Source organism: Drosophila hydei, unplaced genomic scaffold (genome assembly GCF_003285905.1).
Source record: "Drosophila hydei strain 15085-1641.00,03,60 unplaced genomic scaffold, DhydRS2 tig00008144-arrow-arrow-pilon, whole genome shotgun sequence".
Classification (NCBI taxonomy): domain Eukaryota; kingdom Metazoa; phylum Arthropoda; class Insecta; order Diptera; family Drosophilidae; genus Drosophila; species Drosophila hydei.
The window spans coordinates 1,677,223-1,703,456 of NW_022045849.1; the positions used below are offsets into that span (position 1 = coordinate 1,677,223).

Consider the following 26,234-nt stretch of genomic DNA (forward strand, 5'->3'; position numbering starts at 1 on the left):
AGGCAGCAAGCCGAACTCAACTCTATATGCTCTTATATATATTTTAAATTGATGATTTCTATTATTTCAAGAGCTCTTAAAATAATCGAATATCGATAATTATCGATTAAAATTTTATTTGATACGCCCTATTTCGGTCAACAAAGACTTAGTTCCTGAATTGTATCAAAATATATTATTTAAGAAAAATAATCGACAGTTATCGATACACAGCTATCGAAGTATAAATCAAATTATTTGTTTGTATATAGAATTAAATTAGAATCGGAGTGCTAAAATGCACAAACATGCGAAAAAACGATAACAAATTATCGATAGTATGAGCGTTTCATAGTTATCGATAAATAATATAATGCTTAGGCCCTTTAAGATATATTTTAATTGCAATATCTACAGCTCAGCGGTTAAATTGCGTGGTATCTCATAGCTGCGCTTATGTAAAGTAGCTCGCACTTTATGGCAATTGCTGTTTTAAAGCAAAAGTTTGTATTTGTTGCGTTAAACAACCCTGAACAAAAGTTGTGCAGACCATGTAACCAAACTCATCTGCTCGCGCGCTTTCACACACTCACACACACACACACACACACCTACACCCACTCACGCACGTGAATATTTATATATGTATATATATATAGAGCACAGCTCACGCGTTATAAATGCGTTACGTGTGAACAGGAAGCAAGCCACCCTTTTGGCCAGCCCCTGGCCCTGCCCCTGCTGCAATCTCCAATTGCCGTGGCATAAGCTGATTTAAACATGACGCCCGAAGGGTTTTTGTTCGGCTTGTTGAACAGGTGCCGATTACAAGTGCCAATTTTTGTTGCTGCTGCTGCTGCCAGTTAATTGAAAACTTTTTTAATTGTTTTTTCCCACGTTTTCTTATTTTTGTGGCCTAAATGAAGTTGAATTCAGCTTAGGGAGCAACTGATTTATGGCCAAGTCTTTGGGGCGCAGCCGCCTGTTGTTGACAGATTCAATTAAGCGATGGCACGCGCTAAGCTCACAGATTCTAGTTAACTATTTTACCAGCCCCTCTCTCTCTCTCTCTCTTTTACACATATTAGCTATCCCTTTCTCTCTATCTTTAGTTCCATTGCATTGGCAGTTAAACGTTTTAACATGCATTCAATCCGTTCACATTTGATTTCAGTTCTAAAAACTGTAATTCTCTGCGAACAATACACACACACACCCACCCACACCCACACACACACATGCACATGCACCCACACACTTGCATCTGTCCAGCTTAATCTTCGGTCTGCTTCTAGCTGACGTTGTGGCTTTCAGTTGTGTCATTGATTGGTTTACCCAGCATTTTGTTTGTTAGCCTTGTCGTAGCTGTCGCTGTCGCTGTTGCTGTTGTTGCTGTGTGTTGTTTGTGGTTTTATGGCACTTGCCACATGGCCACATTGCCACATTGCTACAATGTTCGCCCACATCCAATTGTTGCACCCCAAATCAATCAATTATGGATGTGACCAAACTTAACTATAGCAACAACTTTTCCTCTTTTCTCTCTCTCTCTCTCTCTTTCTCTCGATGTACATGCAACATTTCCTGCGATAATTTTGTTGATTTTGTTGTTCTGCTTCTTCCTCTATTACTTGAGCTTTCATTCATTATGATTCATATTTTCATTAAGTTGTTGGAAAAGTGCAACTTTTTGTAATATTTCAATTCTGCTTTCATCGCTCGCTTCCCATAGAGATTTGATTTGTGCTGAATCCTTAGGGAATTAACAGTTAGTGGCATTTCCTTAGAGTAAAGCTTAAGAATTATATGCAAATATTTTTATTGTGCAGTAAATAAGCAAATACAGGCTTACTTAAATAAATGAGAATTGCATAGAAGGGTGATTATTTTATTTCTTTGTTTATTTGTGGTGTAAGCTAAGAAGTTTCATATAAATATGATGCATAAATACGTGAGGAGTATGTGAAATTGCCAAACTTAATGATGGCTAAAATGAAAGAAGCTTAAAAAAGATTTTTAAAAATTATTAAATATAAATTTTAATATGAAATATTAGAAATACATGCATATATGCCTACCTGTATAAATATATACATTTATATAAATACATACATATACATACTTATTCATACATATACATAGATATACATACCTATACATACATATACATAATTTCTTACGTTAAAATATACAAATATGAAATATTCTGTGCCTCATCCCCAAACGTTTTACTGGCTGCAGCTTATTCATATAGGCAGAACCTCGCTAAATTCGTATATATTTGATTGGGAAGCAGAATGCTTGAAGTATGTAGTGTGTTCCTTAGAAAGATTTGTCTGATTTTTATACCCGATTCACTTCTGCTTCTGTCTTTGTTTTCATTTAATATTTCATTGTATCTTTTTCCTCGAATGTTCCTCTCTGTTTCAAGGGCTGTCGTAAGCTTCTTAACGTGTATTTGTGTGCTGGGTAATTGCTTTAAAGCGTATTCAATGAGCGAAAAGTATGCAATGCAGTTTCAGTTCCGCTTTGGCTTCCCTTTGTTGCGTTACGCATCCGCCACGTGCACAGCCGAAAAAGATACAAGAAGACAGTTGCTACGCTCGTGACAGGCAAAGCAGAAATGTCATGTGGCTTGGGAATTGGGCAAATGGGCATAAGGGCAAAAGGGTAGCTCGTCTGCAATATGCAGAATGCAGAATACGGAATACAGAGTACGGCATACGGCATACTGCATACGGCATACGGAATGCATATGCCAGCTGACATAACATGTAACTCATGCCCCATTTGTCAACTACGGCAGCGACATGTGAAAACCATTTGCAGCTTTGCTGCTTGCTGCTGTTGGCATCACTCTCTTATTGCTGTCTCTTTCGCTGCTCGCATCGCTATCTCTTTTCGGCTGTCTCCTGTGCGCCGCTGTAACAAAAGATGAGTTGCACTTGAGCATGCTAAAATGCGTTATTAAGTGCATAAATATGCAATGCGCACAACCCTCACACAATGGGGCTCAGGTGAACGGGCCAGGACAGGTGCAAGGGGGCAGCGGAGCTTTTGCAAATGTGCGAAGAGCTTTTGAAATTTAATAAAATGCAAATGCAAAGGCAAAGCCTGTGAAACAGACATATGCAATTCAAAACTTGCACAGACATGTGCTTAGACCTCAGCACCCACCTCCACCCACGCTTTGAACCCAATGACCTCTACCCACCTCTCACTCGCTCTCGGCACGCTAATGAGTCGTTCCACCCGTCGCCATTCATTCCCTCTTGCCTTTAGCCTCGTCACAAAGGTAGCGAAACGACAATGAATTATGCAGCATGCCCAAGGATCAAGAAAGGATGCACTGAAGCGGCTGCCCCCAAAACAAATTGCGGTAATGGCAAATACATGTACACTAAAACACAGACAGACACACTCAACCAACACACACACACGCACACATTTACGAGATTTAATTATTTTAAATGCAAATTGTGCAAATAAACTAAACGAAGCAAAAATTAAGAAAAAAATCAATAATTACAACTTTTTGGCCGTGCTTGAAAAAGGATCAAAAGGTAAGCACGTGCACAATGCTAGCGGGCAGGTAGACACTCATATAAACCACTCACACACACACACACACCCACACATGTCAGTTGTCATCGTCACGAAACACATAAATAAGTTGCCTTTGGCTTTGAGCAAAAGATAAAGGCAACAAAAAAAATAAACAAGGGACGTGCCCAAGCCCTAGACACTCTGCAGTCAGTCATAGCCGAGCCCAAGGGCTTTACCTTTAAAGCTGAGTATCCAAAAACTTGAATACTTAGAAATTGGAATTGTAATATGAAAACAAATAAGAAATAAGAAATGTGATCGCAGTCTTCGTTTTTATATGGAAACTAGCTAAATTTCTAGCTCAGTTCTTACTTTAAGCTCACATAACTTTGATTAAAACTAAATCGATTTACATAGTCTACATAATAAAAAGATATGAAGATTAATTTATAGCTTAAGATTCTGCATTTAAATTCATTTGAAGCTTAAGTTCAAAGTTTTCTTCTGACTTCTTTTCTTTCTTTTTTTTATATTAATTTTTTGTGTCAAAATTAAACAAAATATAAACATTTCAAAGACGCTAATGCTTACCTTAAGCTTATATAGCTTTATAAAAACTAATTAATTTGATCAACTTTTTTTCATTTGCTTTAAGGTGCGCCATCTAAATTGATGCTGCATCTAGAGTTTTATTAAATATTTTAAATATATATATTATATGTCTAAAGAATATCTAACTACGACATCGTTGTCATGTCTAGGCCATATAAAGAGGAAAAAGTATGTTGCAATCGGACATGACCGACTGCATAATACTCGTGCGTAATACTTTCTGTATTTTTATACAATCTCAAGAGATAGTTTGCAGTAACTGAGCTGTAAGTCCATAGAGAAGGACAACAGCATCTAGCTCTGAAAACTTTAAAAGATATAGGTTTTATCGATTTACCACGCCTTATATAGGCGTTAATATATGCTATATACTTTAGGTCTTGGCTTATCCATATATAATATATATATTCTCTATTTCAAGTCCTTGGAACCTTAGGTAAAGCAATTATGTTATGCGAGATATAGCTTCCAGGAATAAACCTTAACATTTATAGATCGCAAGTGCCCCGCTTCAGGTATTTAGCTTCAATATGGATAGACGAACATGCAGCAAGACGAACAGTTCACGAAGCCCATCTACTCTCTTCGCTGCGTGAACGAGTATGAAAAGACAACACACACCCCTTTTTTTAATATGTTCAAGCATCAGAACCTTCGAGCAGCTCAAGTTGTCTGCCCTTAGACCTTGGTTCACGGTTCTCAGCTGTCGACTGTCGTCTGTCGGCGGCGAGCCAAGCCTTTTACACTTGGCCCAAGTGGCAAAATGTTGTTACGTGCGCATTAAACCATATTTTAAGTTATTAAGTTATTGACAAAAGCACACGTCACCCCTTGCTTGGGGCGGGCGAGGGGCTTGGGGCGCCCATAACTGGCAGTTGTGTTGCCAGGCCTGACGGCTGTAGGCGTGGCTGTGGATGACACTTGTGCGCTGCTTATCCGTTGTTGTTTACAATGCCAATGCCACGCCTTATAGCCGCACACACACGCTCACACAGCCATAAAGGCTGTATTATATATGTCTGTACATAAAAAAATAACTGTAAGCGCGCACGCATAAAAAGAAATTTTCAATTTGGCCCAAGCTGCCGCCAAAGGCTGCCTGCAGCCGCGCCCCGTCCCACTCCTAGCCTTTTTCATGTGTGTATGTCCCGAAATTTTCTCTCAATATTTTTCGTCTGCTGCACAAATTTGTTAACTTTTTATAAATTTTGCGCTTTGAATTAAACATAAATGTTGCTATATGTTCGTCCCTCTAGACACAGCGTCTGTTGGCCACGTATGGCTTGGACATTTGTATTTGGCTTTTTGTCTGCACACATATTATCTGCGTTTTATTACCTTTGTTGCCAGGTGCTGCAGGTATCCAAGTTCAGTTGATGGCTCATTGAACACAGCTCGTGACTTGGGCAATTGCTTTCATTCTTTCAATTTCAACAGTTACTTATGTATATACTATAGCTTATTGGGTTAAGATAAAGGATTGGGATTTCCAATTTCAAGACTAAAACTTTCATAGATTCATCAAAAGTGAACAAATTCTTATGTTTTCTTTAAATTGATTTTTCGAAACTTATTTAAATATAAAGATATATCTATTATTGCTGCGCTGTTCGCCTGCAAATGGCAGGAAACAAAGCGCATAACATACAGTTTTTTGGACATGTTTTAGAGCAGAGCAATATGCTGGTGGGGAGAGGTAGGGCTGCTGGGGCAGGGGGTTTGCTGAAATAGTTATGTGAAGGCATCTGCGATTGCCCTGTGGTCGTCGCACTGGACATGATGGCCTTCAGAGTACCAACAGCAGCAGCAGCAGCATCAGCAGCAGCAGTTAATTTTCTATACAGCCAAAGAGAAATAAGATGAGGTTTTAGAACTTTTTACAGCATGTAAGTGAAAGGCGGGTAGGCGGGGAGCGAAGAGCGTGGAGAAGTCAGGGTACAAGCAAATAAACAGTTGCCTGAGCTGGACAACTGCTAAAGAAAAAGAAATGTGTGTGTGTGTGTGTGTGTGTGTGTAAGTGTGTTGTGTACATACGTCAGCAGACTTTTTTCACTTCTTCCATTTCCTTTTGTTTGCGCTGCCAAATCAACCACCGTCGTCGTCGTTGTCGGCGTCGCGGTCGCAGCTGGCGTCGCAGTCGCTGTCGACGCAGATAATTTACTGAGTTAGAGAGAGCGAGAGAGTTCGAGTTAAGAGCGCGTTGCGGGGTTGAAGCGAGTGCCATGACCTACTTTTGCGGCAACTTTTTCAATTTGTTTGTCATCGAGTGACTCTGTACATGTATGTGTGTGTCTGTCAGACTGTTAACTTGGCTTAAGCCAATTGCCTTTATTTGATAAAATATTACAATATTTGCAAATGTGTGCACCTAAACGCTACTAATTTAAAGCTTTTACAATCGTTTTAACTAACTAACATTTGGCCCTCGAGCAAGATCTATGACTATGCGACAGCAAAGAGCATTAAGCCCAACATCGCATAGAGCCGTTGTGGCAATGCCCGTTGCTGTTCGAGCACAGCATTTGCAATGCTCGCCTCGGGCACATGATCGGGCATCATGTCCTCGGGTCGTATGGGCGCCACAACGCCGTCCTCTTCGGAATCATCGTCTAAATCATCTTCGAGTGGTGCGCGCGTAGTTTTGCTACCCGTCAACAACAACAGCTGCATACGCTGCAACGGCGTCAGCGGAGCCGTACGTTCCACTTCTTGATTTTGGGGCTCCAGGAAGGGCTTGTAATTAGCCGGCGGAGTATCCACGCCTCGATAGCCATAGACAAACATTTGCACAAACAGCGAGCTGATGTTAAAGTCTGTTATGGTTGCCTTGATCGTGCCCGCAGAATAATGACTGTACTCGGCAACGGGTGGCATATAGTTCTCGGCTGTAGCGACCTTATCAACATAGTGCTAAGGATTAGAAAGTCGGAAGATTAGCTTAGAAGTATCGCGTTAGTCGTTAGTCCCACTCACGTCGAAGACAACAAACTTGATGTAGGTGATAAAATCGCTGTCGATGTAGTAGAAAATGACGGTGTGATTCGCTTGCTCTTTGGAATCGCCCGATGATGTTTGATATGTTTCAAAGATCAAATCGTCACCTGTGCAAGTGAGGAAAATGTTAGTATATATAATATAAAATATAATATTATAATATTAATGTAGTTTAGCTTAACCTACAACATATGCTCAAAAATATGGAACTGACTATCGATAATTATCGATTTAAATAGAAAAAAGGAAATGAAACGAAATTTAATCAATGAAATGAACTAAAAACTATTTTAAAACTAATTTAGGGAAACAAATAATTGAAACCGGATACTTAACTATAGTAAAGATACTTAATTATAGTAATAGAGCTATCGATAACTTCTAAGATTGATCTATGTATGTTACATTTCTTATAGTTACTTATATAAATTAGACAGTGAAATATAATTGAACTGTCAGAATTGAGACAAAATATTTAGCTATAGCTGAACACAGTAGCGTTTATCGATAACTATAAAAATTAAGCTGTGTTCGAGGCAATTCTTATAATATCTGATAGATCTATAGCTAGTCTACAGTTCTAATTCTTAATGTGGAATACTAATCGACATTGGTAAAGAGAAAATGTTATCGATAACTTAAAAAATCGTCATAAGCTGTTCTAATAACCAGGCACAGAGATATCGTAATCCGCTTAGTTACCTGGTTGCCGTTGTCCAATCTCAATGATCTTGTCCTTGTGCTCAAAGTCAGCGAAAGAGACGGGCGCATCGGTGTGTTCCTCGTCAAACTCTGAGGTCACTTTACCCTCATGGTCGACGTTGTCATACGGCTGACTCACTTCCTCGATCTCCTCGTAGTCATCGTAGGGCTTCACTTCGCCCTCAAAGTGTGAGTCGCGATTGAGCAGCAATGCGGGATTCAAATTCAAAACGGTCTGGTTAAAGCCAAAGATTGTGATGACCACATCAAAGGACGCTGAAAGATTTTGGCTGGGCTCGAGATCTTCCTCGAATTCGCTTTGATTGCCGGGTGCCACCAGGCTAACGAGGCCCACTATTAGTGTGTCCACATAGCTCACTTTCACCTCGGCCGAAATGTTCTGCGAATCAAAAAAATTTGATTTAATTTGATCGAAAACAGATCACTCTTTAAGCATCTGCAAATATCTTTCAATTAGCCATCGACCTCACTGGGTATTCGATCAAGCGTAAACCAAACACAATTTTTACCACACCTCGTCGATGAAAAACGCAACGTGCCACTTTCGAGGGAATCTGCTATATATTATTTTCCACATCTATGTATATATATAATTTTCTTGCGAAATCTCACGTCATAAGAGCCTCATTTCATTATTGAAAATACATTTTAAATTTGAAATAATTCCCCTCCACACCCCAGGGAATTTGCCCAATGGCTGGCTAAGTAGCCGCGCCAAAGTGCCAAATTTGCAGTTGATTTGACATATGTACTAGACGACTATATACTTGTAAAATACGCTAACATGAGGTATGCATTAGTTTGCATGGCAAATGTAACGCTGTATAGAAGTTGCATGCTTGAGAGGTATTTATAATTGTTCATTGATTATGCCATATAGACATCACTTAATTTGTTATTATAAGTTTTATATCTTCATGGTAAAGTTCATGGCAACTTGACATATTTTAAATATGACATTTTTGCACGGTTAAAAGTAATAAGGGAATTTACAGTCTAACCTAAGTTGTCTACTGAACTTATATAAAATCATTATATAAAAATCATATTAAAGCTGATTGCATATAGATGACTTGAATAAGGCTGATCAAAGCCCAACATTAACGCAAATCTAGTCATAAATTTGAATGTCTATTTTTCTGCAAATCTTCATGTTAAAGTTCATTGCAACTTCTTGATACATGTATAAATTTTCATTGAATATGTTTCAATTGATATTAGACATTTTTGGACAAATTTACAGCCTTTTGACTCAGTGTCTAGTCTCAGTTTGTTGTCAAATTCAAAATTTGAAAAATCTACATCATGAAAATTCAATTATATTGAAAATATGTGAAATAAGGTAACTTTAATTATTATTTAGAAATTAGTAATTGAATTTTGTCTAGAATTGTAAATGTTTTTATTGTGTTTAGATTCATTAGAATCGTTCTGTAACGTTGATTCAATTTTAAATCAGTGGGAAAGTTTTTATAGCTACATCTGGCAACGACAACTGCTTTATATAAGCCATTTAGACTTTAAACAATTTTTATGCGATTTTTCAGTTTACTTATTTTGGTTTTTTTTTTTAATTAGCCCGGCACGTTTGGCATAGCTCGAACTAATAATCCAACTTGTTTCTAAAGCAATCAAATTGGCCAAACCAAAATGTTATGCCAAACATTGGGTCGCGAGAACTAAATATATAAATAAATACATATCTATATGGTGTGCTCGCTATTTGTTGTCGTTTAGATAATTTGTTTTTGGCTTAGTTCTTTTCTCTCTTTCCCGCACTGGGCATAGTGCGGGAAAAACAGCAAAAAAATATAGTTCGTTTTCTATTTTAGGCTGGGCAAATGCAAAAATAAAAAAAAATAAAACAGAAAATTAGAAAAAATTTAGAGTTGTCGACTAGGAAATACCCTGCATTTTTTTTCATTTGTGACTAGTTTTTGTGGGCCCAAACTTGAAATTTTAAGCTATTGAAGCTCTTGAACTATGCTCAACAGAATTTATCATAGAATTCGCCAACTTTTGATATATGAGAATAGAAATATTCGAAATTAAGAAACTTTTAGCTCTTCAGGGTTTTGCTTTGCATCATATATACTCTATGCCACATGTATATACCCAATCTTAAATTTGATTTTAATTTACAATAAAGAATTATATATACTATATATATAAAATATAAATGCGATAATATATATTTTGAAATTTTGAATCTTTAGCTCTTTTTCGCATATAATTCGATGTTAATTTATGACTTCAGGCATGTGCTTACTGTATAATGTATGAATATAGTATATCAAGTCTCTATTTTGAGGCTGTTTATATTGGGGTAATAGCTGTAGATAGATTTATTCGGGTCGGATATGTGAAATGGGTAATTCAGTAATGTAGATGTTCGTTTGGGGAAGGTATTGCAATAGAAACCTTTGATATATATCACAAAAAGTTAAGTTTCTTAGCGATATTTATCGATTTCATCGAAGAATCTATCGATGATCGGAAAACCCTAATCTGCGCTTGCTATAGTTCTGTCTTAGTGTACAATTTGAAGTCTCAAACTGTTGTACAAACAACGCTACAATTCTAAAACAATTAATCAAGCACATATATAGAGACTAAATTGAAGAGTTCACACCTCCTGCTACCTGTTCCGTACGCTTTCACATAAGCATTACACCCAAAATTGTCATCTAATGGGCTCAGGGTATATACATTTCAAGCCGACTCGTCTATATAAAGCGTTGCGACTAGGTCGACCTGTCATCTGAAGAGAAATGTGGCTCGACTGTTTTTGATTCACTCCTATATAGACCCAACTAATATGCCCTATCTGCACCTATTCCATTTGTTTATTGATTATCTCAAAAACTCACTTCTTCCGAAACAATCTCAATGTAGGTGATGGGCTCCGCAATGTTGTAGTTGAAGGCAACGCTAGCCGCTTGGCCTGCGCCCGCAGGACGCGAATGCTGCAAATCCTTGAGCAACAGCTGATCCTCTCCAATGCGCTGGCCCACGCCAAAGTAACGTTTGGCGTGAACCTCACTCTGGGCCAACGCGATCAGTAGGAGCAAAATAATTCCGCGATACATATTCAAACTGAATTGTTATACAAAATTTGTTGGCTAAGTGTTAAGAACAACTGGGAGCAGGAGGCACATGCTCCACCTATAAATCGAAAAATTGTTCTTAGAACGCGCCGCGGCAAACGAAGACGTGCAACTGATTTCAAAGATTTGCTATGAGTGGCAATTGACTGCCTCAAGTGTTGACTGATCTACAGAGAGGAAGAGAGAGAGAGAGGAGAGAGAGAGAGAGATGGAACGCGAGAGCACATGCGCAGATCTTAGACAAGAGAGATAGAGAGTGAGGGCGAGCTCGATGTGCCCTGTTCTCCTATATTATATGAAATTTCTCATTCTCTCTTCATGCACTTTTCTCTTGTCTTAGCTGAATTTTTGTGGTAAGCAGTCAACGCATGTACTTGACCCCAAAATTGGTTGTTGCTGTTGTTGGGCAAGCAGCAAATCAGCCGCCCACCAAAATCTTGTCCATGCGACTCCCAAAAATAGAATCGCGCTGACCAACAACCTTTCTGCATTGCGTTTAAATCTGTCACACATTCATTTATATATATAGATGTGTTCTAAAGATAGATACAAATTAGCATGTAGCATAAAAATATATATATTTGTATATATTTTTAGCTTAGCTAAGGATTAGAGTGTTTATGCTTTGGCTTAGGCTAAGAACTGTTCCAGTATAGCATTCGCTCGCTAAGAAGAAGAAGAAATGGTAATTGCAATGTTGTATATTATATATTAAAGAAGATATATATATATATAGATATATATAGCAAGAACTCAGACGTTTTGTAAACGAAAGTTAATGCTTATCGACTTGCCATAGTTTATCGATCTTTATGTAGAGTAGCTCTACAGTGATCAATGTGCCAAACTTGCTGTTAGATATAGCATTTCTATAAGATAAAGTCAAGTTTACTGTTCAACTCACGCAAAAGCTGTGCCTCATATACAGATCATATTCCTAGCAGATCATATATTGAACAGTAGCACAGGGGCTGGCGGAAACAAGGTTGTTGAAGCGCGACTAGCTCGCTGTCCTTCGCTCAGACTGCGGACCATGCACTTGCCCTTCGCTTATGGTTGGCTGAAAGCGTTAAGCTCCTAAACATCCTTAGAGGGGATCAGCAAATATTGTTAGCAAATATTGTTAAGCAGTATTTCCCTCACAAAGTAAAAGTATAATTGAGGCTAAAAGTCTAGCATAAATAGTTTCTAAACTAATGGAGTTTATTTAATAAGAGTTACAGCACTACCCAATTTACCATGTCTACAATGGGCATAGACAAAAAGGACATCAATTTTAAGAAGACAGAGTTAGATTCTATATCTAGGATATATTCCACATTAAAAGTCTATAGCTTCAATATACTCTTTATATTAAATTTTATTAAAGAATATCTTTAATTGAAATGATATTTACGATAAGTGCAGACCACAGCAAGCTCTTAAAAAGCATTAAATAATTATGAAGCGCAGCATTAATTGAATTGCGCATACGCCACGTGCAACCAAAATGTTTTTATCATAAACATATATTTAATTGTGCTACAAAATACTTTTAATTGATTTATTTGTGTGTTGGGACTTTATGCAGTTTAGTGAAATTATGCCGCTGAGCCTTATTAAGGCCGCTGCGAATTGCAATTATTGCGAAACAGAGAGAGGGAGGCAGAGAGTTGAAGAGAGCGAGACAGACGAATAGTCGAGCTATTTGTATTGAAAATTGCATTAAATTAATTAAAAGTTTGTGTGTGCGTAGCTCTTGAAGTGGAGCATGATGAACTGGCACAGCCGCAATTTATGGCACAAGCAACAAGCGGCAGCAAAATGCAGTATGCTGCATGTAGCGAGCAGCATGCAACATGCCGCAACAAAAACAATTTTTGTGGCCAAATGAGAAAATCTTTATGGGCGCAGTTTATTTTTTAACCCAGCTGCTCTGGGGACAAGGCAGAAATCGGAAACTGTTGTCACTGCAATCAAAGCAAATTTCCGCATTGAGCAACTTCAATGTGGCAGCCAACAAGTTGCAAGTGGCTAGTGGCTAGTGGCAACTGGCAAGTGGCAAGTAGCATTAAGTACACAGTTGATGACTTTCAGTTGTGTCGCCGCTGCCTGTTTATGAAATTCAATTAAAGCGTTTATGAAAATTGCATTAAAAGCTGTCAATAGCAAGGCATAAACTTGCCCCAGACACAAGGCTAAAGCAACGGCCGCACTGCAAGTATAAAGTGATTGATTAGCTCGACGCTGCAAATGATTTTTATTTTAGTTTTTCTATTTAACTTGTTCACATAGTGGAAAGAGTGTATTGAGTATAGGCCAAGATGTTGTCCACTTTTTAAGTTAAGCACTTGAGATTGGAAATATATTTTAGTGTGGAGCCTCGTCTGATAAAGTTAGAGCGAGAAGCTAGATGCATGAAAAATATCCTTGTGCATATAAAGAGCAAATCAAATTGCCAAGCTATAACTTTTAATGGTCCTTTCCTCAAACTTATACAGTTTGAGTCGTAGATTTTGTTAAGTAAATGACTGACTACAGACAATTTCGAGCTAAAGTTGTCTACTCACGCCTCTTAAGTCCTTTTTGAGTAAATGTATACAATGGGCAGAAGGACTCTTGGCAGATCCCTTAAATTATAAACATTCTAGATCAGAGCGAAGAGCTGAGTGGATCTAGCCATGTCCACCGGGACAACTGTCTATTTGTATGAACGCATCGATCTCATACGCCACAGACCTGGGGACCTGACATTTTTAAGGAATATACTATGTTCTATATTCTCTGCCTTTTTCGAAACTCATACCACTTCTATATCGATAATTATCGATACCGTAAAATATAAATATTTCAATATTTTAAGCTGCAGATTCCTGTGAGGGCAGCTTTTAATATTTTTTAATATTTTTAATATTTTTAATATTTTTAATATTTTAATATTTTATAAAATTAAATTTGTAAATTGAACGAGTATTATGCTGTCCCTTATGGCCGCCCGACTTCCATATTTTTACTTGTTTTCATTTGCATTTTTATTCGAAATGCTTCAGTTGAAGCGCATGTTCTTAATTGTCCTAAATAAGTTCGTGTTTAAATGCCGAAATTGTGTTTTGCTTTTAATTCTTTTTTCGTTAAATTTTTTGTTTTATTTATTGCCCGAGTGCACTTTAGTTGCGTTTATTAAACATTGAAAAGCACTAAATTCAAAAATTGCATCTTTCTTGCCCGGCAATAATATAGTCATAAAATATCCATCAAAACATCGGCGCATATGAGTGACTGTATCAAAAGACTTGTGGAAATGTATTTAACTCAAGTGTTGCTCGAATACCCTGTGTGCCAAGAAATGGGGTAGTTTGATTAAAAGTGTAAGATATGAGGTAGAAGATAGATAGATGGAACACATAAGGTGGAAGATGAAAGATGGAAGATGGAAGATGGAAGATGGAAGATGGAAGATGGAAGATGGAAGATGGAAGATGGAAGATGGAAGATGAAAGATGAAAGATGAAAGATGAAAGATGAAAGATGAAAGATGAAAGATGAAAGATGAAAGATGAAAGATGAAAGATGAAAGATGAGAGATGAAAGATGAAAGATGAAAGATGAAAGATGAAAGATGAAAGATGGAAGATGGAAGATGGAAGGTGAATGATGAAAGATGAAGGATGAAAGATGAAGGATGAAAGATGGAGAAGATGAAAGATGAAAGATGAAAGACGGAAGACGGAAGATGGAAAATGGAAGATGAAAGATGGAAGATGAAAGATGAAAGATGAAAGATAAAGATAAAAGATAAAAGATAAAAGATAAAAGATAAAAGATAAAAGATAAAAGATAAAAGATAAAAGATAAAAGATAAAAGATAAAAGATAAAAGATAAAAGATAAAAGATAAAAGATAAAAGATAAAAGATAAAGATAAAAGATAAAAGATAAAAGATTAAAGATTAAAGATTAAAGATTAAAGATTAAAGATTAAAGATTAAAGATTAAAGATTAAAGATTAAAGATTAAAGATGAAAAATGAAAGATGAAAAATGCAAAATGAAAGATGAAAGATGAAAGTTGGAAGATAAAACAACTTATTTTCATCATAAGCATAAAGAAAGTCTGAGTTGTTTATCATTTTCAAGAACTTACCTAAACAGATCTTTCGCGTATTCCCAATGTATTTTTTTGATTGGTCTATGTATGCTTGGAATATATTATTTTTTTTGGAAACATCAGGGAATATAACTTACAATTAGCCCCTCCTAAATGTATAGAGTTGGAGTAGCCCTCATCATATAGGGCATCTCCTCGTTGAGCAGTCTGCCAGAGCAGCTGCCGCCTAATTGTTTCAGTCTCAAGTGTTTATATGTGAAATAAATGCAGATATATATTTATATATTTGTAGATAAAGTATGTGGTAGAGCTCGCTGTTGGCCAGACGCTGACTTCGAGTGGCCCAATGAAAGGTTAATAACACTCCACAAAGAAATGCGCCGTCAACGAACGCGGCTCGTTCAGCAGTGCCACGAAATGCAGCAATTGATTTGTTGAAACATTTCTGTTTATATTATTCATTTTATTTATATTGTTTAAAAAACAATTATTCTGAGCAAATTGCATATGGCAAGGGGCCGACGCACACATAGATCCAGCTAATGTCCATTACGTAATTGCATTTGATGGGGCGACGTGCATCTAACGAGCTAGTAAAGCAATTAACGCGTATCTATGGGCATGGGCGTGTGTCTGCGTGTGTGCGTGTGCATGGGTGTGTGTGTGTGTGTGGGCGTGGCTTAACTGGAATCAATAAAAAGCTATGCACGCTGTCGTTCCGTTAGTCCGAGCGGAAATTGCAAAATAAATTGTTACTTTTCTAATACCCTGCATAAATGGGGTATATGCGCTGTTCAGGGAAAGTATGTAAGAGTCAGTTCGGTTGCTGCTTTTGCTACTGGTTCAACTGAACTTGTTCAGTAACTTAACTGCTGAACTTTTTCAGTAATCACTAACTTCTTCTATTGAACTGTTTAGCTGTTCATCTGAGCCATACCATTCTGTGGAGTTAGGCAGTTGTTCAGATGCTCAGTTAATCAATTGATTCAAGTTGCATAAAATGCTCATGAACTTTTGGTTCTATTGAGCTGTTCAGCTTTTGTATGAATCATACATGCAATAGAGCTAATCAGGTGTGAATAACGTTTATTTTTGCACAGTTAGTCAATTGATTCGCTTAAAACGTTTCTGAATATTATTTTCTTCAGTGGTTCATGAAGAAAAGGTTCTGTGCAATTAAGTTGTTCAAGAACGTTAAGTTCTAAGGAACTATTCAGGGTTAACGAAAGTTTATGATTAAATAAGTAATAACGATCATATGAGGGAAGCATAAGTAATTGAACTAGTAAATAACTAAGATTCACTCGTGAACATTTGAACCAGTAGAATGAACTAGAAACAATATAAAGTTGTTTAGTCAACTCTTTAAATCAAATTGTCTCTAAATTGTACCACATGCACGTGAACATAGATAAAACTCTTAATTTACAATTATTTTCAATTTCTGAAAGTCGATAAATATCGATTTTTGCTATTGACTATCATTCATCAATCAATCATAAATTCTTTGCTAACCACGCCTTTCCTTCGCTTCACCTAATCCAGGGTATCTGTTAGTCAGGCACATCGCATGCCGTCATACTTGTGCAGGCATTTAAATTTGAACCTCGCAAATTGGATTTTTCCCATGGAAAAAAATTATTAATGCTATTGACCATTTTGGCTTATCGGGGATTAGCTCACTCGTTGGGCTGCCCAGTCCAAGTTTCTATGGAATGAATGAAATGAAAATTGAACTTTAAAGCTTATCACCTGAAACCTGGCACCGTTGGTGGGGCATGGGACGACTCGAGGCATGGGCCAATAGGCGCACAAATGTAGGCCACACTTTGTGAAAATAATCAGCAAAGCATTTGAGGGAAATGCCGCTGAAAGAAAGTTTGAGTTTACAAGCTGACAAAGTGGTGCGGGTGGTGCGGGTGGTGCGAGTTTTTATAGAGAATTCCAGCTGCAGGCTGCAGATAAACAGCTCAAGTGGCAGATGCGAATTGCAGTTAAAGTTTGCTTCCCTAAGAGTGCTCGACTGAAGTATACCCTGCAATAAGCTTAGAAATGTCATTAAGCTTATCTGACAGTTGCAAGAGGAATTGGTAATTACCTTACCTGAATATACCCTGGAATTAGTTGCAAATTGAACTTGTTCGTATCTTGCAGATGCAAACGGAATTTATAATTAGTTTGTTAGGGCTCTGCAAGCAGAGTATATCCTTGGCTTTGAAGCGTTAACAAACTTATCTAGCCAGATGTAAAAGGAATATGTAATTAGCTTACCTAGATTAAGCGACTTAAGTATACTCTGTAATTAGTTTGACAATGCTGGACCGCTCGTATAAGGCTTATTTTTAGCTTAAAATTGTTCTTAGAGAAACTCTTGACTGCCAAACTAAAGTATACCCTGTAATAAGCATAGAAGTCTTTTTATATGTGTATAAAGACATACATACTCATATATGCATGAATGCTTTGATATGTAGAGCACTTAAAACCATGTTACTTGTGTTTGATCGACTATTAAATACCCTCTACAAGATATATAGCTCTCTTGAGTGTCTTTCTATAAGCCTTAAGCGACATCTCAGCACTTGAAATGAGTAAGAAACGTATAACGAAATTACGATTTAAACACTTACTAATTTTGACTATAAGATACCCTGTGTTTCACACTTAAATCACTTTTAACATGAAGTGCTCCACATTGATCTATCCAGAATCAAAGTTAACTCTGATGCATCTACCCTATATGAAATATTCGATTGGTACAGGGTATTAAAAACAGCATGCAGACTGCACACAAATATCAGTTAAGTGGAGCAGCAGTCAAAGGCAGCCACCTGCCTGCAGCGTAATCCATTTAAGAGGCGCATTTGCCGCATTTGACTGCCAATTGGCGGCTGCTTAGGCGAGTTGCCAAGGCTCAGGCTGTCGGCAGCTGTGCTGAAAGCTTGATTTGGTTTTGATTTGGCTTTTATTTTGTGCTTGCTTGCTTGCAGGATGAGGGCTGGAAGCTGAACCGCACCAACTACTATCAGGAGGGCTGGCTGGCCACGGGCAACATACGCGGCATTGTGGGCGTCACATTCACCACCTCGCATTGCCGCAAAAACATGGACTATCCGCTGCGCACCAACTACAATCTGCGAGGTCATCGATCGGACGTGAGTGAAGGAACACTTCAGAATGGCATAATCAATCTCTTGAACTACTGTGTTTGATGTTTCTTTCAGGTCATTCTGGTCAAGTGGAACGAGCCGTATCAGAAGCTCGCCTCCTGCGACAGCTCGGGCATCATCTTTGTGTGGATCAAGTATGAGGGCCGTTGGTCCATTGAGCTGATCAACGATCGAAATACGCCGGTTACGCACTTCTCCTGGTCGCACGATGGTCGCATGGCGCTCATCTGCTATCAGGATGGTTTCGTGCTGGTTGGCTCTGTGGCCGGCCAGCGTTATTGGTCGTCCATGCTCAATCTGGAGTCCACCATCACGTGTGGCATTTGGACGCCCGACGATCAACAGGTGTACTTTGGCACCACCCAGGGCCAGGTGATCGTCATGGATGTGCATGGCGCGATGGTCTCTCAGGTGCAGCTCTCCAACGACGTACCCATCACCTCCATGGCCTGGTCCTGCGAGAAGTTCAAAATGGAGGAGGGCGAGGAAGCCGAGCCCGGAGTAACCAATGCCGGTAAATGAGAAAAAAATTGATCAAATAAACTATGCAGCAGAGAGACGTCATATTACCTTAAAATATAAGTTGATCATCAATCATTTGATCAATCACTCCATCAATCAGCCCATAAAACCATCAGTCATCATATTTATTTATATAAATTTAGGTCTCTATGTATTTGCACTGTCTACATCATACAAGATTGATGCTATAACTCGTAAAGGCTCAGATTGTTAATGTCATCAATCACTTAATCAATCATTCCATCAATATATATATATATTTTTGTATACTTTGTCCTTATGGCCATTTATGTTCGAGTTTGAGCTTCCTAGCTGTTACATCTAAGGCTCTACATACATCATCAATCAATCAGTCATCAATCATACAACATATAGCGCTATATATCTAACTAAACTTGTGATCTTTCTCCCTTTTGGCTTAGCCAAGCGCACTTTTGTGCTGGCGGTAAGCTTCCAGAATGGATATATCTATTTGCTAAAGTCGTTTGACGACGTCTCACCCGCACATATCAACACCTGCCTTAATGGCGCCCTGGGCATGGTCATGGAGTGGAGCAATTCGAGGGAGTTGCTCGCCGTTGCCGGCACATTGCGCAGCAATAGCAACGGCATGGGCTTGGATGGAAAGCTGCTGGAGCATGAGCTGGGCCTGGGCACGCCAGCCAGCAGCTGCTACTATAACAATCTGGTCAAATTCTATACGGAGTCGGGCACATGCCTCTACCAGGCGCACATACCCTGCAGCACGGCCACCGTTTCGGCCATCACCTGGGGTCACAACGACAAACGTTTGTTCATCGCAACGGGCACTCAGGTGCACATTGCATGGATCTCGCGACGGGTTGCCTCGCTGCAACTGCTCTGCCGGCTGCAGATCCAGGCGAGCGTTGGCTCTGAGACGCTGTTGCCACTGCTGCCGTTGCCTTCTAGGATTAAATCGCTTATTGGCAATCTCTTTGCTCAAACCATAAGAGTAAGACACATTTCTTATATATATAGCCTTGCCTAATCTCTGCTCGCTCCCTCAGTGCTGTGTACCTGACCTGAAGTCGCTGCGTGATTTTGTATCGCGCCCGCCGCTGTGCTCGACTCGGCTGCACTGCACCATGATACGGCATGATGATGACTCCAATCTTAGCTCCGGCACCTGCTACACACTCTACTTGGAGTACTTGGGTGGGCTGGTGCCGCTGCTCAAGGGCAAACGCACCTCCAAAATACGTCCGGAATTTGTGATCTTCGATCCGCAGGTTAATGGTGAGTGAGCACATGCAGCAGCCACTGTTACCTGTCTGAAACTCATTTAATTTTATTGCAGACAACTCGCTGTATTTTCAATATGCCGCCGAGGCCAAGAGCAGCTCCGGCTCCAGCCAATCCACCACGACGGGCAACAGCGGACGCACCGATTCCTCGGACAGTGATTTCGAAGAGCGCTCCTCGCGCTTCGGTTCGCCACGCACGCCACGAAAGCGTCGCGTTCGCGCCAAGCGACGTACGCAGAACGGCGACCGTGCGGCTAGCGGAAGTGGGAGCAACACGCTCGATCCCGACAGCCTCGATGAGCTGGCCTATGTGGATACGCTGCCCGAGGTAAGGGTGAAGACACGGCTAGGCAGCTGACCCCTTGGCATGCGTTAATCTTTGTCCACCTTCCTTTTCTCTCCAAGCAGGAAGTCAAGCTGGTGGAGGTGACCTCCAATATTTGGGGCACCAAATTCAAGATCCACGGACTTGCCAAAACCGTCCCAGCCAATTTAGGCCAAGTAACATATAAGACGTCCCTACTGCATTTGCAGCCGCGTCAAATGACGCTGGTCATCACGGAGCTGCGCGACGATTTTCCAACTGGACCCGATCCCAGCTTCAATCCCAATCTCTTCTCCGAGGACGAGGAGGAGCATCACAGTTACAATCATAATCATAATCATAGCACGGATGCCGCAGTGCCTCATGTGAGCGTGACAAGCGCTGCTCCGGACGCAGCATCAGCAGCAGCGGCAACAATAGCTGCATTGAAGCCGCCAATTATGCCACAGCGACGCCTCAACGATGGCGCCTCGGCGCCGCCCATAGCGCCCATGTCGCCACGCCCCAATCGTATATTGGCGCGTCATAAGAATTCGCACGGCTTAACAGTCAACGGGTCCGGAGCCGGTGGTGCAGTGGGCCTGAGTCCGTTGGCGCGTGCCGAAAGCTACGACGACGACTCATCCAATGAGTCGCAGGAGGCAGCAGCAGCCGCTGCCACTGCCACTGCCACCACCGTGCTGCTGCATCAGGCGCCTGCCAGTTGCAGCTCCGCCTCGCCGGCGCCCAGCTGCAGCAAAAACATAACGCGTCCAAAGACTATAAGCAGCTTCAAGAACAGCTACAGTCGCTCCAGCTCGAATTCCAGCTGCCAGTCGCGGCATGCCATATCGCCGCTCTACTGCGACGGCTCGGTGCCGACGCTGCAATCGCCCAAGAATGCTGTGGCCCCATCGGACATCATATTCGAGCGGCCAGCTGTGCCCGCGGCTGGCCAAACCACCTTGATGTCCTACTCGAGCAATGCGGACTATGCCAACAACGTGGTTCAGGTGAAGAACGCTCTCATGTCGGAGTCCATGCGCACGGCCAACAGTCACGTGAATCCGGTGCCCCTTAATCTGAACTTGAATTTGGAGCGCATGGATGCACGTGCTGTCAAGTGCTCCACAACGAAGCGGCGTGACATGCTCTACATAGACGAGGAGACTCAGTCGCCCACGCCCACAACCACCGCCAACACCTCTACAGCAGCGGCAGCAGCAGCAGCAGCCAGCACAAGCATGAAACGCACTCCAACTGTGGTGTCCATAGCACCGGCGCTGCCCGACTCCATAACGCGCAGCTGCAGCGTTGGCTATCTGGATTCGGTGGCCATAACGCCCTCGGATGAGGCTTTATCTGCGCTGCGCAAGGATGCGCCCAACAAGCGTCTGATTCTGGTCGACAAACGGCGCAATCGCCATCGCAAGCGACAGCAGCAGCAGGCGGATGCACGCCGGCACAAGCTGCAGCAGACGGGCAAGTCGAAAAGTTTGGACTCCTGTGATCTGCTCTCGCTGCAAACGAAACTCTCCAGCAAGGAGCACGAGCAGGTGGTGCGCAAGCTGCAGGAGATCTCCGACAGCAGCGCCTGCAGCAGCGCAGCCAACACGCTCTGCTTCAAGTGTCGCAACAACATGAATCCCGCCAGCGTTTGTAAGCGTTGTCAGCCAACGGTTAACCCAGCGCTGGACGAGATTACCACAGTGGCTGTAGAGCCCGCCAAGGAGCCAACAGCTGCTGCTGCTGCTGCTGCTGCCACGCCGGCAGCCACTGCAGCCGCGCCGGCCAAACCACCTCCCAAAAAACGCTTTGATGTCATCACCAGCTTCACGGACAGCCCGCTCTTTACGCGCAAGCATCGCTTCGGCTATGGACGCAGCAAGGATCTGGCAACGGGCAGCAGCACAGAGAACTCCACGCCTTTGCTCGCTCGCAAGCAGGAGAACAGTTTCAGCTTTGTCAAGCAGCTGTCCGAGGTGCGTTGGCGGCGCAAGGAGGCGCCCGCCAGCCAGCAGCAGCAGCAGCAGCAACAGAATCAGCAGCAAAGCTCCAGCAATGCCAGCACACTGGAGCGACAGCAATCCGAAACGGGCAGCATAGCCTGTGGCACTGTCGAGGCGACGCCCGTGGAGGCCAAGGCGTCGGTGTCGCTGCATACGCAGGTGAGCACTGGGCGTGGCACTTACCACCTTAGACAGAATCAAGTGATTAACTGTTTTCCATTACAGGCTTTGACCACACTGGAGAACATCATCAGTCGTCTGCGGGATCTGGATGAGGGTCGATTGACGCCGCCATCGACGCCGCAGCGCTTGCCGCGCAGCTCGCCCGCTTCGCCGGCGTCCAGCAAGAAGAACAAGCGACAGCAGAGCAATTCGCCCATTCGGCACATACTTAACTCGCCGCTGCTGAATCGCAGACAGCGCAAGAAGCCGAGCATCATTGAGAGCTCCGACGACGAGGGCAACCAGACGAATGGCTCGGGCGAGGAAATGGGCGGCAGCACGGCCAATGGCAATGGCAATGGCAAGCAGTATCGCGATCTGGAAACATTCCAAAAGGCGCAGCTGCGTCAGAAGGTAGAGTCCAGGTTAAATGCTGCCCGGGCAAAAGATAATCGAGTTTCTCTACTCTCTTGTGCAGCTGAAGCGTGGCAAGATTGAGCCAAATGGCAGCGCCAGCTGTGCCAATCCAGCGCCTGTGCGGCGCGAGTTCGTGATGCACAACAAGGCGCCCATGTGGAACGAGATGAGCCAGGTGTATCAGCTGGACTTTGGCGGACGCGTCACCCAGGAGTCGGCCAAGAACTTTCAAATTGAGTTTCGTGGCAAGCAGGTATTTACTTTGGATTATCTATAACTGCATTAACTGACTGATTGAAGGACTAAACACAAACTGATTGACGAGCTCAATGATTGATTGATTGCTCATTTACATAAATTGAACTATTTGCAATTCTTATCAACCAACTAACTGGGGGATAGACAGAATACGTGATTGATTGACGGACTCAATTGACTAAGTGACTGATTGATGGACGAGGAAATATGCTGATTAATCAATCAGCATATTTGATTGATAAAGTATATTAATAAATAAAACCATTTTTGTGTGATACTCAACTGACTAAATGACTGATTGATTGACAGTATAAATTATTGATTGACAAACTCAATAATTAATTGAGCAATCGACTGATTGACAGGCTAAAAGACTGTTCGATTGATAGTCCATCAATGACTCATCTATAGATTGAAGATCTTTCTATTAATTCTTTGATTGATTGAGTGATTTGATAGTTGATCAATCAGATGATTGATGTGTGCATACAGTGAGTAGCTAATGGTCATTAGCTCAATTAATCAACGCTTTAACTTATACAATTTGATTATGCATAATAACATTAAATCGGCATCTCTTGCAGGTGATGCAATTTGGACGCATTGATGGCAATGCGTATACCCTGGACTTTCAATATCCGTTTTCGGCGCTGCAGGCGTTTGCCGTTGCGCTGGCCAATGTGACGCAGCGCCTCAAGTAATTGGATATTCCAACTGTTGTATTATCTTAATGCATTGCACACACATACACATATTTATATATATATACAACTATATAGTACTTATAGCACGCCGCCAGCTAATGCCGCAGCAACAGCCGCCGATTGCAATTGCTTTAATATGCATATTTTTTATACTATGAGCAGGTCGCGCCTAGGCTTTATCATTTGTAAATATGTATATGTACTTAATTGTATTGTGGTCTTTAGGTTTCTGAATGCCATACATATTCTTGTGTAATGTTATATCTGAACGGATATGATAAATGAACTCATACCACCATTTGATTGAAGGTTTAGCAATTTGATATTGGTGTGCAACAAAAAAGAAGAAGAAAACTCACAGTCCGATCCATTTTTTGTGCAATATTTGTATGACAAACTTTTTGGCTTAAGTATATATAAAAGAAAACCAAATGAAATGATTGATGATGTATATGTTAAGCATCAGTATCGATCTATGATCTATTTTTAAAAGTACGTGTACGAAAACGATTTTTCAGTCGAATTTTTTAAACTAGTTTGTACATGAGCCGCCTTTTTTGCATTGAGAGCTTCGTTTGTTTTCGTTATTTCCTTCTCGACTTAAGTGCAATAACAGCAATTCCTTTTGTTAACAATTCTTAGCATGTAAGGAAATATCATTAAAAACAAAAAACACATATATCAATATATATGTGTATACAGCAAATATCGCTTAAAAACAAAACCAAAAAAAACAAGATATCGCTTGGCCTAACATATAAAACAAATGAATGTGTGTACGAGTACTTAATACTAGCATATTTTTTATATATTACAAATTAATTGTGAATGTTAAAAGTATAAGCAAACAGAAAAACATAAACAACATTCTCTTACACACACAGAAGACAAGAAATTTTGTGCTTTTCCTCTTAAAACTCTTTTTTGTAGTTAGGCTTAATTTCAAGACAAATTCGTTATTGTAATTGTTGTGAATATTGAAATAAACTCAAAAACTCGAAACGTAAACGATTTCCAACGTGCAACTAATTAAATAAATTATATATATATATATATATATTATATGTGAATAAACAAACAACAGCAACACAAAAAAAGTAAAACAAAAAAATTACAATTTGTCTTATTTACATATAATACAAGAGATTGAATTGTGAACATTTATTCGCTTATGTTTTATGTCTTTTCCTTTTGTTGTTCTATTTCGATTTCAGCTTTCTCCCAATCGGGTATGGACTTCTCCTTAATGTGCCAGGCATTCGTTTTGGGACCTTTTGTTTCAGCTGCAGGAATAGAGAGCAGCTTTGATTAAAATAATTATTTATAATCTATATCAATTGCTTACAAGTCTTGAAACGTTTGACGCCCTCTTGCATGTCCGCCACCATGGCCGCAGAGACTTGCATTATCTCATTGTTGATGGCTGCATAGAAACCGGGTCGGGCGTAGACATTCGCATTATCCAATGTTGCATTTCGATCATGCAGCAGTGAGGCCATGGGAAACTTGGCTATGGAAAAGGCTAAGTTGACGGCCTGACCCAGTGCTGTACCTGTGGCCACAATTCGGTTGACCAGACCAATGCGCAGCGCTTCATTTGCGTATACTCGCCGACCCGTCTCTATAATATCCACAGCATTCGAGTAACCAACTGCAGCTGCCAGACGCACAGTGCCGCCATCGCTGAGCGGCACACCCAAGCGACGATTGAAAAAGCCTACGACGGCGGTATCTTCCATGACGCGCAGGTCACAGAGCAGTGCTAATTCGAGGCCGCTGGCCACACAAAAGCCGCTGATGCCGCATATAATGGGTTTTCGTAGGTGCCGCCTGGTCGGACCCACCGAACCCTCACGACGCAACAGAAAGTCGAGACTGCCGCGTTGCGCCTCCGCCTCCAGCTCTTTCAGATCATAGCCAGCTGAGAAAGATCCACCCACGCCGTACAGCACGCCCACAGGTGACGTATCGTCCGCCTCAAATTGATGAATGGCTTGGCTTAGCTGCGCTGCGGTGGCTGCATCAATAGAATTGCGCTGCTGCTCCCTATTGATTCCGATTAATGTGATGTTGGCATCTTTTTCGACCAGTATGCTGGGTGCTTTACTGTCTGTAGTATCCGCATAATGTACTGCACTCAAAGAAAATTTCTGTGCGCTATTGCATAAGTCCTTACAGGTCCTAAATCGACTGAACGTAAACAATTTATGCATTACAGCCAACATAACAAGTCTCTTAGTGCTGTGCAGCGTTAAAATCGACGTTTTCATTGGCGCGCATTTCAACACTACTTGTCAGAGCGACAGCGACGCTGTCAAAAGAAGGCGTGTATGTGTGCACGAGTGTGCGTGTGTTGGTGTTGGTGTAAAACAAAAAG

General features: G+C 40.9%; 3 protein-coding genes across 5 annotated transcripts in view; 1 reads left to right on the forward strand and 2 right to left on the reverse strand.

Annotated features, from left to right (window-relative positions):
* Positions 1-24,544, forward strand: part of LOC111603510 (tubby-related protein 4) — a 38,245-nt gene extending 13,701 nt beyond the window's left edge. For 2 of the 3 annotated variants that reach the window (XM_023321123.2, XM_023321120.2), the window contains exons 3-11: positions 18,037-18,201; positions 18,271-18,730; positions 19,161-19,711; positions 19,767-19,995; positions 20,057-20,331; positions 20,409-22,475; positions 22,542-22,892; positions 22,957-23,148; positions 23,738-24,544. In XM_023321123.2, the coding sequence (XP_023176891.2) occupies positions 18,037-18,201; positions 18,271-18,730; positions 19,161-19,711; positions 19,767-19,995; positions 20,057-20,331; positions 20,409-22,475; positions 22,542-22,892; positions 22,957-23,148; positions 23,738-23,854 (4,407 nt within the window). In that variant the 3' untranslated portion in view covers positions 23,855-24,544. The remainder of the gene's footprint in view (positions 1-18,036; positions 18,202-18,270; positions 18,731-19,160; positions 19,712-19,766; positions 19,996-20,056; positions 20,332-20,408; positions 22,476-22,541; positions 22,893-22,956; positions 23,149-23,737) is intronic. The other variant, XM_023321125.2, reaches the window with a different exon arrangement.
* Positions 6,423-11,040, reverse strand: LOC111603512. The gene is made up of 4 exons (XM_023321128.2): positions 10,725-11,040; positions 7,834-8,233; positions 7,111-7,238; positions 6,423-7,047 (listed from the first exon to the last, which is right to left on the reverse strand). Exons 1-4 carry the CDS (start codon positions 10,941-10,943, stop codon positions 6,580-6,582), a joined length of 1,215 nt encoding a protein of 404 aa, XP_023176896.2. The 5' UTR covers positions 10,944-11,040; the 3' UTR covers positions 6,423-6,579.
* A 439-nt stretch (positions 24,545-24,983) lies between the features above and the next one.
* On the reverse strand, positions 24,984-26,190 carry LOC111603495 (probable enoyl-CoA hydratase). Its single transcript, XM_023321102.2, has 2 exons — positions 25,203-26,190; positions 24,984-25,140 (listed from the first exon to the last, which is right to left on the reverse strand). Exons 1-2 carry the CDS (start codon positions 26,125-26,127, stop codon positions 25,034-25,036), a joined length of 1,032 nt encoding a protein of 343 aa, XP_023176870.2. The 5' UTR covers positions 26,128-26,190; the 3' UTR covers positions 24,984-25,033.
* Positions 26,191-26,234: the final 44 nt, after the last annotated feature.

What these genes read in the sequence shown, in the direction of transcription:
- LOC111603512 (XM_023321128.2), bottom strand. Translation starts at nt 10,943, where the DNA reads ATGTATCGCGGAATTATTTTGCTCCTACTGATCGCGTTGGCCCAGAGT. An exon ending in GATTGGACAACGGCAACCAG is followed by an intron (nt 7,239 to 7,833) that starts GTAACTAAGCGG and finishes TCACTTGCACAG; the next exon opens with GTGACGATTTGATCTTTGAA. An exon ending in TCAAGTTTGTTGTCTTCGAC is followed by an intron (nt 7,048 to 7,110) that starts GTGAGTGGGACT and finishes TCTAATCCTTAG; the next exon opens with CACTATGTTGATAAGGTCGC.
- LOC111603495 (XM_023321102.2), bottom strand. Translation starts at nt 26,127, where the DNA reads ATGAAAACGTCGATTTTAACGCTGCACAGCACTAAGAGACTTGTTATG. An exon ending in CGTCAAACGTTTCAAGACTT is followed by an intron (nt 25,141 to 25,202) that starts GTAAGCAATTGA and finishes CTATTCCTGCAG; the next exon opens with CTGAAACAAAAGGTCCCAAA.